Source organism: Ctenopharyngodon idella, chromosome 14 (assembly GCF_019924925.1).
Source record: "Ctenopharyngodon idella isolate HZGC_01 chromosome 14, HZGC01, whole genome shotgun sequence".
Lineage (NCBI taxonomy): Eukaryota > Metazoa > Chordata > Actinopteri > Cypriniformes > Xenocyprididae > Ctenopharyngodon > Ctenopharyngodon idella.
In genome coordinates, this window is record NC_067233.1 from 20,316,037 (window position 1) to 20,329,850 (window position 13,814).

A 13,814-nucleotide genomic window follows, 5' to 3' on the forward strand; every position below is an offset into this window, starting at 1 on the left:
TTTTTTTATTGATTAAAATACAGATGGTACTCAACCAGAATGCGCTCATTGATGCGTTCCTCAGCAGTTCAAGTAATAATGTCAGTTGTTGACAATCATAACACACTGCTCAGACACTCCAAAAACCTACAAAACCAGTTGAAACTCTTGGATTGAACCATGGATTAAACATTTTAACTTGATACCTTTGGACACATCGAGACATTTATCCTGAAAGGAACTTTGCCTTTGCCCGCTCTATAAGTTAAAACACTCTTCAACTAGGCTATCCGACAATCTCCATATGAAAGAGCAGCGATTTACATTTTTATATTGTCCTGCACCCCCACCATTAAACCTCATTAAACCAACCCCCCACCCTCCCACCCCCCAAAAAAACATAACAAAACAAAAAAACAGAAGTAGGCCTATTTGTTTGGGATTTGAATCTGTTTCACTGGCATTGTTGGTCAACGCTCTACCACTCGACTATGAATTGACTTTCCACAAAGTGCCTAGAAATTCCCTTTTCCATCAGTACCAAGCGTGTCCGCGCACGTGGAAGAGAAGCGCTTGTTACAGTATGGCTGTGTAGCAAGGAACATGGACGACGGAGAATAGTATTTAATGACAAAACAGGCAGGAATACACAAAGCACATCAACATGAACGAGAACGGACCAGGAGTGGAGGAAAACACAGGGTATATATACACGTGACAAACAAAGGGAACATAACAAGGTAATTACCTAGACACAGGTGAAAGCAATGACTAATAAAACAGAATGGGGAAAAACTAGGTCAAACTAACGGAACATAACAGTGAACATGTAACATATCGCCCTTGGGAGGAGCCAAGGGGAAACCTGGAGCAGGAGGAGCCAGATGTTGGTCCAGAGATCAACCATGACGAGGCCCCAGGGTGGAGTCGCAGGTGGGAGGAGCCGTGGTGGTAGACACCACCCTGGGGACGACCAACGGAGACGTGGCTAGTGATGGAGACCCTGATGTAGCCGAAGAGCCCACGCGCAGCCGATGGTACAGGAGACCGAGGTGGAGCCATGGCGACGAGCATCCGAGGTGGAACCGGACGTCCAGAGGACAGAGGTTGAGCCGGTGGGACTGAGGATGTAGGCGGAGCTGGAGGGAAGGAGGAGCCAGACGGCACCGTAGGTGCAGACAGGTGGATGACTGACCAAGGCGGAGCCGGAAAGACGAGGGAGCCCGGAGAAACCGTATGGCCGATGGTGTCCGGTGGAACCGAGGGAGGGAGGAGCCACGGTGGAACCGGAGTGTCGACTGTCCGAGGTGGAGCAGGGGGCACAGAGGCTTGAGGTGGAGACAGGGTACCCTCTGTGTGGGATGGCGCTAATAACACAGTTTATGTTTTATTGGAAAAAAACTAACACAACATAAAATAATGATTATTTGATATAAAACTTTTATATTCAATATTTAATATTTATATTAAATATTGTATTTTTTGCTGTAATAACTGTCTTTTTGAATTCATCCCATCACACAGGGAACACAAACTGAACTCTCTGTGCAAATCTGCAATAATAAGTTTATCTGTCCCCAGACTTTATGAAGGGCTGTGTTGAAATTGTTTACGTCAGTTTACAGAGACCTGCACATGGGGGAAAAAAAGATAGCAACTCACAAGCATGTTTTATTAATCATTCGTTTTAGTTAAAACATGAGGTTATTTCATCCCTGCGTTTTAATTACATTATTGTAGTTAAATTGTGGCTACCTTTTAGCCTACTTATTATTCATTTATTCGTTTTTCAAATCATATGAATGAATTAATACAATGTTCTCATGTTTTAACTTATAGGCTACAAAGAACGATTTAATAAAAAGTGATCAACAATTTTTTAATTCATTTACAAAGGAACGATTCATTAAAAAGTTATCAACAATTTTCTAATTCATTTTCTGCATGTTACACACAGGGCTCTGTGTTGTATGGGAATAAATGTTTAAATGTATGCGTGACCTGTTGAAATACATCAGTGAATTATTAAATGCAGTTTCAAACATTTTATTTTTAAATAATGTGGTCACACTAATTTGGACACAATATTGACAAAGTAGGCTCAATAAATCCATGTGTTAGAAAACTATAGGCTATATCACTGTTTCGCCTAAAATCCACCTTTTTCTATCGTTTGATTTATTTTATGGCATAATGCACACCTTGTGTAATAATCTAAAATATTGGCTAGTACTGTACAGTACAATGTAAGCATTTACACTGCCATCACTGTATTAATTTACTGTAACAATAGTCAAATAGCTTGAACATTAAGCACTTATAATAATTATCCAAGATTAAATGTTATAATATTATATTACTATTGTTATTATTACTATTATTTCCAGTAATTTATTTCATTATTTTATCTTCACTTATAAGTAAATATGTCCTTCATTTACAAGTAAATTAAGGCCTTACTGAGCAATATTGCAAACCGTTCCTTTGCACCACCGAGTGGTGATTTCGCAAATGAGTGACACATGTGACTGGGTTGTATTTAATGCCACGGTCTCATGGCAGTAATAGGCATTTTTGTTGACTACCTACTGTAGGTCACAAAATAGAATCTGTAAAACACAGTTGGTGGGTAATGACCAGGGCTTGACATTAACTTTTTTGCTCACCAGCCACTGTGGCTAGTGTTTTTCCAAAGTTACTAGTCACTCAGCATTTTCACTGGCCCCAGTTTCACAGGAAAAACTGCCATATAGATATTTTTAATATTATCTCATAATTTGGCAGCAGGTATATTAGGCTGCTGTCACTTTAAGACCTAATGCATAGACCCATTATACTGTTACACATGCGTTTTCTTTCTCAACTGTTTATGTTCACTTCAAACATAACTGACTGTGTTTACGTGAATACTCACCAAGACCGGTATTTTTACATTATTTGTTTATGCGCAATAAGCATTGAAAAATAACTGGATTTAGTACTGAGAGGCGGCTTTATGTGCGTGCACTTTTGGTGTGAGCACAAAATCTGTCGGAATGAGTAAAATTATGCGCAATACGTGCAATCCCACGCCAAAATTCAAGCCCTGTAACACCAACAATATTCATCCAGAGCAAATGAAACAAGTGAGTGAGGGGAGGTGGGTTTGTGTGTCAACTCGCTGTCTGAGAGATGAGAGAGCGAGAAAATGCAGCTGGTATCGTGTATCTGTTTTGACGAAAATGAAGATTGGAAGCATTTCAGATATTTCAGTATAGATATGTATCAAAAAATCTATATTTTTGACAACACTACATTGCACTTAGTTTATTATTTCAGATGACTTTTTAAAAGACTACAATTGAAAAATGTATATTATATATAAAATTCAACTGGCCAAAGTGGCTAGTAGGAGTGATCGTGTTACACGCCACAGCTGAAATCCACCCACATTTGGCAGGTATTAATGTCAAGCCTTATAACCATGTATGTTATAATAGCAAAATAAATAGGCTTTTAAACTTTTTAACTTTTAAAGAAGAGGAGAAAACTTTCCCTGTGCATCTTGTTATTAATGTCAAAGGTTGATAATAAATACTACTACACAAATGCTGGGTTAAAAACAACCTAGGTTGGGTTGAAAATGGACAGACCTAGCAATTAGGTTGTTTTGAAAGGTTAGTTCACCCAAAATGATCCCATGATTTACTCACCCTCAAGCCATCCTAGGTGAATATGACTATCTTTTTTCAGATGAACACAATCGGAGATATATTTGAAAATATCCTGACTCTCCAAAGATTTATAATGGTAGTGAATGGGGAGTGTGTATTGAATCCCAAAATAAATATAAATTCATCCATCCAAATAATACATACGGCTCCAGGGGGTTAATAAAGGCCTTCTGAAATGAAGCGATGGGTTTTTGTAAGAAAAATATACATATTTAAAACTTTATAAAGTAAAATAACTAGCTTCTGGCAGACGGTCGTACACATCGATTTACAGTGCAAGAGTGAACTCTGACCTGACACATGCGCAATGATGAACACGGACACGCAGATGATAGAGCAAAACAAAAACACTGGTCACGAATTAGAAGTCTAAAACAAGACGTTTTGAAGAGAAATGTCGATTTAAGAGAAGATGAGCTTCAGTTTGTTGCACAGCCCTATTTGTTTGAACCACGAGAGCTACTCCTACATCCTGCATCATACATTGCATCACCGGTTACTCACTTGGTGCAGGTCAACTTGTGCAGTATGGGTACGGTCGTCTGGCGGCAGCTAGTTATTTTAGATTTTAAAGTTTTAAATATGGATATATTATTTTTTACAAAAACATCCCCTCGCTTCAAAAGGCTTTTATTAACCCCCTGGAGCCGTATAGATTTTATTTATGATGGGTGGATGCATTTATTTTTGGCTTCAAAACAGGTCCCCCATTCACTACAATTATAAATCTTTGGAGAGCAAGGATATTTTTGAATATATCTCCGGTTCTGTTCGCCTGAAAGAATATAGTCATATACACCTAGGGTGGCTTGAGGGTGAGTAAATCATGGAATAATTTTCATTTTTGGATGAACTATCCCTTTAACCCAGTGGTTGTGTTAAATGTTTGCCTAACCTGCTGGGTAGTTTTATTTAACTCAACTATTGTTTAAAAATTACATTATTGCTTGCTTAAAAAGTAACATTTTAAACAATATCTCAATGAACACAAAAACAATTTCAAAATGTTGACAAGACTAAATTTTATATAACATCTGTTTAGCTTATAACATGAAAGTAAGGTTAATAATATAACTTAGATTACACATTTTTCAGTTTTACTCAAATTAGGGTGATGCAAAAATGAGTACACCCCACAACAAAAAACTACTGCATCTAGTACTTTGTATGGCCTCCATGATTTTTAATGACAGCACCACGTCTTCTAGACATGGAATGAACAAGTTGGCAACATTTTACAACATCTATCTTTTTCCATTCTTCAAGAATTACCTCTTTTAGAGACTGGATGCTGGATGGAGAGTGATGCTCAACTTGTCTCTTCAGAATTCCCCATAGGTGTTCGATTGGGTTCAGATCAGGAGCCACTGAATCACTTTCACCCTGTTCTTCTTCAGAAATCCAACTGTGGCCTTAGATGTGTGTTTAGGATCATTATTGGAAAAGTGCACGACGACCAAGGGCACGGAGTGATGGTAGCATCTTCTTTTTCAGTATAGAGCAGTACATCTGTGAATTCATGATGCCATCAATGAAATGCAGCTCCCTGACACCAGCAGCACTCATGCAGCCCCACATAAGGACACTGCCACCACCATGTTTCACTGTAGGCACCATGCATTTTTCTTTGTATTCCTCACCTTTGCGACGCCATACAGTTTTGAAGCCATCAGTTCCAAAAACATTTATCTTGGTCTCATCACTTCAGAGTATAGAGTCCCAGTAGTCTTCATCTTTGTCAGCATGGGCCCTGGCAAACTCTAGGCAGGCTTTTTTGTGCCTGAGCTTTAGGAAAGGCTTTCGTGGACGGCACCCATGCATGCCATTCCTCTGCAGTGTACGCCATATTGTGTCACGGGAAATAGTCACCCCAGTTTGGCTTTCTACTTCTTTAGATAACTGCAGTGAACTTGCATGCCGATTTTCTTCAACCCTTCTCATCAGAAGACGCTCCTGTCGAGGTGTTAACTTCCATGGACGACCTGGACGTCTCTGTGAGATGGTTGCAGTTCCATCTTTTTTAAATTTTTGTACCACTTTTGCTACAGTATTCTGACTGATAAGTAAAGCTTTGCTGATCTTCTTGTAGCCTTCACCTTTCTGGTGTAAAGAAATTATTTTCTTTCTCAGGTCTTGTGACATTTCTCTTCCATGTGGTGCCATTGCTGACAGCATGAAATGGGAAGGGGTTTTAACACCCTTTTGTAGTCAGCTGTCTGCTGGACACCTGTGTAATGAATAATTAGACTCACATGTGGTTGAATTCTTGTTAAATTAAACATTTGTAGTATAAAATTTAGCTTTGCTCCAGAGACTTTCAGTGGGGTGTACTCATTTTTGCATCACCCTAATTTGAGTAAAACTGAAAAATTTGTTCTCTAAGTTATATTATTAACCTTACTTTCATGTTATAAGTTAAACATGTTATATAAAACTTAGCCTTGTCAACATTTTGGAAATTGTTTTTGTATTCATTGAGATATTGTTTAAAATGTTACTTTTCAAAGGGGGTGTACTCATTTACGCTGAGCACTATATGCTGGAAATTAACATGTATTAATATGTTTAATAAATGAACATTTATTAATAAGTTTAATGAATAATAATTAAACAATAAACATTATTAAATTGCTTATTAATAAATGTTCACCCTTTTGATTATTATTGTTGCCTCTAGTAATTATGTGTCTGATTTTTAATTTCCAACCTATTTTGGGTTCATTTTAAGCCAGCCATATAGTCATTTTTAAATAATAGTTGGGTTAAATGAAACTGCTCAGCACGTTGGGCAAACATTTAACCCAACCGCTGCGTTAAAACAACCCAATCACTGGGTTTGTCTATTTTCAACTCAACTTGGGTTGTTTTTTTGCTACTCTTTGGTAGTCATGGTCAATAATATGATTTGCCATGACGTTCAGCTGTTACCCTCATTGTCGTCTGTATATCAGTTCATGTGTTTTCAGTGTTCATTGTCCAGTCTCATTAGCAGATGTGTGTAAACTCTCGTGCCTGCTTTGGATATTATTAGTAAACATTATGTTGGATCGATATTCATCTGTGTCTTCATCTGCCTGCCTGAACACACACGTTACAGAAGACCGGACCAAAATGAATTTAGCAGTGCAATTCGCTGCTTTGGCCCAGAAGGGTATCGACTTCATCCACTACACCCTGGAATTCTGCCGTCTCGCCGTCCTCTCCCCCTATGACAACGAGACCCTCAGATCACTATATTGGATCGGGGCCAACTACTACCACCCTGTTGACCTTCCAGACACCCTAGGACTTCGCTTCAAGTGTCTGGAGAGCGCATACCCCCAATCCAGATTGCAGCAGAAAGCAACCCCAGAGCCCAGCCCACCACCACCCTCTGTCACGGAGCAACAATCTGAGCCCTTTATGTCTGACCTGGCGTGCGAGCCGGCCAATGAGTCCATGACAGAGGAGATATTAGTGGAGTTCGAGGGAATAGAGGAGTTCCCTGCCCACAACCTCGCCATAGTGAGTGAGTGCATACTGGACTGGGAAATGGATACGTTGGTCTCACCCACCATCTCTTCTAATTCCAGCCCTGTTTTCGTCTGCCCTATCGTTCACCCTTCACCTCCTCACTGCATCTGGGATTTACCTGGGGCATCCAATGAGCCTTCCTCGACTGGTCTAGGGGATTCCCTGGCTTCGCCTCCGGCCGCTGTCCCCACCACTCCACCTCAGCCCATTGTCCTAACTCCTCCACCACCACTCCTCCCTCCCTCGGCTTCACCGTCAACCACCGGGCCCGCGACGTCACCGGGCTCCCTCGACCTGCCAGCTTCGCCTAGGTCGGACATCGCCAGCCCTTCGCCATGGACTTGTGCATCTACCGCTATGCTCCGGCTCTCCAAGCCTGCAGCTCATCTAGATCCGCCCTTCCTCATGCTTCACATCAGTCTTCAATCGCGTCAGTTCCAGCGCAGCCCTCCGGTTCTCCAGTTCCACCTCAGAGGGACGTCGTGACAGCTCCGTCGCGGCCTACGGTGTCGCACGGATCCATCAACCCTCCGTCTGCGCCCAGGACTCTTTCTCCTCCAGCAATGTCCCCATCGTCCGTCCCCATGGGGGCATTGGATGCTGTTCCACCATGGCTCCTCCCTCTGGCAATGCCACCATGGGGCGCTACCTGCCTGGGCATCTGGAGTTCATCCGGTCTCCGCCCACATAAACCACCTCACTGGCTACTACCACTTCCTATTCCTTCCTGGTCATTCCTACCATCATCTCCTCCCTGCTTTATGCTGTCTGCCTGCCTGCCTTTTGCCAGTCTTTTGTCCTCTCCTCGTCTGCCTCCAAAGCCTCCACCCTCCCTCCTTCATCTGTTTATTTTGTTGTTCTTACGCGCAAGGTCACGCCTGTTCAGAGGGGCCGTTATATCACAGTTATGTTCAGTTTGTTTTAGTTTTCATGGACATTCAGTTTGTTTTCATTAGTCACATTTTCCTTTATTCAGTTTTCCCACTACTCCTTGGTTTGTAATGGTCACTAATATGATTTGCCATCACGTTCAGCTGTGTTACCCTCATTAACGTCTGTATATCAGTTCATGTGTTTTCAGTGTTTATTGCCCGGTCTCGTTAAAAGATATGTGTGCAAACTCTCTTGCCTGCTTTGGATATTATTAGTAAACTTTGTGTTGGATCGATATTCATCTGTGTCTTCATCTGTCTGCCTGAACACACAAGTTACAGTATGCAATTTGATTACAAAATCTTTAATAAATGTTTTAATAATATTTGAATAAAGGGTGCATATGTCAATTTTCTTAGGCCGGACATCACTTTTGTTCACCTTTGTGCAAAAAAAACCCCAAAAAAAACTATATTGGGTCTTGTAATCTGGGTCGTGAAGCAAATTCAGTTGAGAACCACTGATCTAAATCACATATATAACACTTGTTTTGCTAGCAAAAACCAATAATTTTAATTGAAAGCTGATTTAATCTTTATTTTCTTCTGTCTGCAGAAATGTCGCTATGAGACATACGTCAGCCTCCTGCAGGCCAAGTTCCGCGTGGGAAGTGACGACTTGGATAAGATTGAAGCCAGTTTGTTTAGCGGGGAGGGGAAAGAAGGTTACCTGCGCAAAACTCAGTCTAGCCCTTCAATCAGCCAAGGTCAGGGGGTCAATGGACGGGCCGGTCATAAACACACCCCAGAGCACAATAGCTGAAGAGCCTTCTTTGACCTCTGAACTCATGTAACAGACTCCTGTCTGACTCCGACTGCAGTGGTTTTTCAACTGAGAGAAATACAAACGTAGCAGTATAATATCCTTATTATTTCAATGTACAGTAAATTTATTATGACCATTATATGTATTATTAATATTATTACTACAACAATAAACATTGTTAATAATGCTATGAATATTATTATGTGCCAAATATGAAAAAATGAGGAGACCAAGACTGTATAAGTGGGAAGAAATGACAACACTGCATATACTGTCGAGAGAAAGTGAACTGCAGCATCACAAATGTGTTTTGCAAGATGCACTGTGACATGCAGCCACGTTGTGATGTCATTTAGAACTTTACTATGACATCACATTGTCACTCAAAGATTTTAATTTAGATTAAAGGGACAGTTCACCCAAAAAATTTAATTCTGACATCTTACCCTTACAAACCTCTATGATTTTCTTTCTTCTGTCATTAAAAAAGGTATTTTGAAGAATGTTGGAGGAATGGTGGAGGCCAAAATTCAACATCAGACCCCACTTCTTTTCATTGTATTGTCAAAAAAAACACTGTCTGAGACATTTTCCAAAAATATCTTCTGCTGTGGAAAGAATGTCATATACTTTTTTGTGTATTTCATTTTCAGTTTCAATTTTGGGAGAATTGTCCTTTTAGGAACCATGTTATGAAGACAAAAAAGGCTTATGATATCACAAAGAAACAATGTGATGTTTTAAGAATTTAAATGTGACGTAATTTTTTTAATGTTAAAATCTCAGTTTAATATGCAGAGACAACAATGACTTTGAAGTAAATATTATTTCCCTCAAAATAAGTTTGACCAGCCTGACATGACAGTAGTACAACCAATAGCATCAGTTTGGGGTGGGACTGTCAGTTTGACCAATGGCAGACAGGGAGTGTTCTGAAAATCAGTTTGAAAAGTTGTTGCAATTCCTTAGTGGTGCAGAAATGAAACACTTTACTTTTAAATAATTCATGACATCACTTAGCAGTGTTTGACATTCTTTATGACATCACAATGTGTCTATCCTAAGGCTGCGGTAATGGCTTCCTGATTGACAGGTCTAGTTTAGATGTAGCATTTGATGTACTTATGAGACGTTCACAGTATCAGCCTCACGAAGTAGCCAGTTTAAGGGCTTTGCCATGCGCTGGGGTACATGTAAAGATTTATGTGGGCTGTCTGTAGTGTTATACAACTACCCCTTTGTAATTATTTATTATATTTATGAATTGTAAATTTATTTCTCTTTTTGGACCCAATATAGTGGACTACGGGAAGACGATTGTAAAGATGAATACATTTGACCCTTGATTAGTTTAACCCACAGCATTGTTTTTTTTGTTTTTGTTTTTTAACTCCTTTAACTGAGGAGCTGATGGTTGATAATGGATCCATGGATATAACGGATGTTAGAAAGTGCAGTGACTTAACACGGGACAGGGTATGTAATTGTATGCGCACAAGCAAGGAAAGCTGAGTCTGAGTATGCAATGAAGAAGAGGAAAAACATTTCGGACTTAAAGTGACACCCTCATTTTCTCTATTCAGTGGACCACAAAACCTCTATGTGTCTCTATGTGCCTGCAGAAAATTCAGCCTGGACTGAACATTGAGCAGCAGGACTGCAAACAACATGTAATGAATCAGCCTCTTCATCTGAATCACTGTAGCCAACCCAAATGTCTCAATCCTGGAAAAGTGTCACTTTTGAAGAAGATAGTTGTTCATGAGCCACCAAATAGGACCCTGAAACTTAACGGTACAAACTTTGAGCAAGTACAAGTAGATTTTTATAGTTTTATGTAAAGCATGAGGACAATGAAAATGAGAGAATGAGCTTTTGGCTCTTTTATGCTTTATGGATGTTGGAGTGACGTAAGAGCTGCAATTTTATACATTCTTAGTAATGGCTTTCTTAAAGGGACCACTATAGCCTACTTTTCGCTTTGGCTGTTGTGCTAACATGATTTTCCCGTTTAGGGTAGAACTCAGACGCTGTTGTAATAAAAGATTGTGATGATTATTTATCTCCCACGTGGAAGGAATCCATGTGTTTCATCTCATTTAAAGACTCCTTATTTCTGCTACACAGGTTAGGAACTCATTTGCTAAGTGTTTCGTTAATTATTTCTTATAAAACTGGAATATCATTGAACTAATTTCTAATGTCTTTATTCTAATCCAAAAGTCATAGATTTCCTTGGGAAATTCTATTACACATTACTATCAAGCCAATTAACAAGTCTACGGCATCATCATGAAACATCAAGCCATTTTACTTCTGTTGGTGATGTTCTTTGAAAAAGAAAGTTTTTGTAGAGGAAGCAAGTTTCCTTTGGAATGAATTGCCCAAAATAAGACAAGTAGTATGTGTTATGAAAGTAAATAGTGTTATTTTGATTTCATGTTGACTTTTCAGGTTAAAATGTCAGTGAAACTAGAGTGCTGAAGGAATGAGTCCTAAAGCCCAGATATGAGTTAACATTTTCGCACCTCCGGTTCCATCGTCCGAAGTCAATGGGTTTTTTGAATGGGATTTTGGTTAAATGCCTCAAATAAGCTCTGTGGTTTACACAAGCTCAAGGTATTTTTTACATTTTATTCTACCACATAAAATACACCAGTAATACCCCATTCGTGATTGAAGATCGTAATTTCAGAAATTTCTGGGTGTAGGTCAGACTTGACAAAACATTTGTAGCCAATGCATTTTTATATTCTTCGAGAGTTTTCTAATCATTTTCTAAGTACATTGTCTGCAATAGCCTCCAATGAGGACATTGGCATTGATGGCTTTTAATAGTTTTATGGTATTTAATGTTTGTTGGACAGTTCTTAACGATTCAATGAAGTAAATGAAAGTTTTTTGGCTTTTAGTCCATGTCTATTTGCTTTGAGGTCATATGATAAAGAGATTGTAATATCTTGCAAATGTGTTCGGTGTCGCCCAGCCTGCAGCTCTGCAGATGTCTGCCACAGAGGCGCTCTGCGCCAACGCCCAGGAGGAAGCAATACCCCGAGTGGAGTGAGCTCGCAACCCGAGGGGGCACGGCTCGCCTTGGGATTGGTATGCCAAGGCGATGGCATCCACTATCCAGTGGGCCACCCTCTGTTTGGAGACAGCCTTTCCCTTCTGCTGACCTCCAAAACAGACAAAAGAGCTGCCCCGAGCTTCTGAAGCTCAGCGCGCGGTCCACGTAATTGCGCAGGGCACGAACGGGACACAGCAACGCTAGGGCTGGTTCTGCCTCCTCCGGGGGCAGTGCTAGCAAGTTCACCACCTGGTCCTGGAAGGGGGTGGTGGGAACTTTGGGCACATATCCAAGCCGGGGTCTCAGGATAACATGAGAGTAGTCCGGCCCGAATTCCAGGCATGAATCACTGACCGAAAATGCTTGCAGGTCCCCAACCCTCTTGAAGGAGGTGAGCGCGGTCAGGAGCACTAGTCCTTAATGACATATGTTTCAGCTCAACTGACTCAAGGGGCTCGAAGGGAGTTCTCTGTAGGCCCGCCAGAGCGACAGAGAGGTCCCAAGAGGGAATGAGGCGAGGCCTAGGGGGATTTAACCTCCTGGCGCTTCTGAGGAACCTGATGATCAGGTCGTGCTTCCCCAGTGACTTGCCATCGACCACATCGTGATGTGCTGCGACGGCAGCCACATAGACCTTCAAGGTGGAGGGGCCAGCCTCCGCTCCAAACCATCTTGAAGGAAGGAAAGCACGGCACTGACCGGGCATTTCCGGGGGTCTTCCCGGTGGGAAGAACACCACTCAGTGAACAGACTCCACTTCATGGCATAAGCGTGCCTCATAGAGGGGGCTCTAGCCAAAGTGATAATGTCAACTGCCGCGAGCGGTAGGCCACTTAAGTCTTCCGCGTCCCGACCTGTGGAACCTCCACGTGTGGTTTCTGGACGGGACGCGGAAGCCATATGGTGCCCTGCCCCTGAGAGAGGAGGTCCTCACTGGGGGAAACGCATACTTGTGCAGGCCCCGGGGCCAGTTGTGTGCCAGTGCATCCGTGCCGAGGGTCCCCTCGGTCAGGGAGTAGAACAACTGGCAGTGAGCGGATTCCTGGGAGGCAAACAGGTCTACCTGTGCTTCCCCGAATCGGCCCCAGATCAGCTGGACCACCCGGGGGTAGAGTCTCCATTCTCCCGGGAACGTGAGCTGTCGTGAGAGCGCGTCGGCCGCACGATTGAGCTCGCCCGGGATGTAAATGGCGCGCAGCGACCTGAGTCGGCACTGACTCCAAAGGAGGAGATGGCGGGTGAGTTCCGACATGCGACGGGAGCGTAGACCACCCTGGTGATTGATGTACGCTACGGTCGATGTGTTGTCTGTCCGGACCAGTACATGCTTGTCGTGCAGCAACGGTCGAAACCGGCGCAGGGCAACTCGAAGCAGTTGATGTGCCAGTGGCGTTGGGGTCCTATCCAGGAGCCCGACACCGCCTGACCACTGCATATGGCACCCCAGCCGGTGGTGGAGGCATCTGTTGTGACAACAACATGGCTGGACACTTGTACTAGGGGCACTCCGGCCCATAGAAAAGCAAGGTCCGACCACGGGCTGAATGTACGGCGACAACTCGGCGTGATGACCACACGGTGTGAGCCATGGTGCCATGCCCACCTCGGGACTCAGCTGTGAAGCCAGTGCTGAAGCGGTCTCATATGAAGCAATCCGAGCAGCGTGACCACGGCTGTGGATGCCATATGCCCCAGGAGCCTCTGAAATTGTTTCAGTGGAACCGCTGTTTTCTGCGAGAACGAGTTCAGGGCTTGTAAAGGGCCCGGTTCAAGACACGCAAATCCAAGATTGGCCGTAACCCCCCGCCTTTCTTGGGTACTATGAAGTACGGGCTGTAAAACCC

At 42.3% G+C, this 13,814-nt stretch overlaps 1 protein-coding gene and 1 long non-coding RNA gene across 5 annotated transcripts in view; one reads left to right on the forward strand and one right to left on the reverse strand.

The window, feature by feature from the left end:
• The window catches only part of psd2 (pleckstrin and Sec7 domain containing 2), a 104,173-nt gene extending 93,080 nt beyond the window's left edge, over positions 1 to 11,093 (forward strand). For all 4 annotated transcript variants that reach the window (XM_051860748.1, XM_051860747.1, XM_051860749.1 and 1 more), the window contains one exon: positions 8,694 to 11,093. In XM_051860748.1, coding sequence (XP_051716708.1) covers positions 8,694 to 8,900 — 207 coding nt within the window. In that variant the 3' untranslated portion in view covers positions 8,901 to 11,093. The remainder of the gene's footprint in view (positions 1 to 8,693) is intronic.
• LOC127494694 (uncharacterized) overlaps positions 1 to 13,814 on the reverse strand; it is a 447,433-nt gene that overhangs the window by 170,086 nt on the left and 263,533 nt on the right. The window lies entirely within an intron of this gene.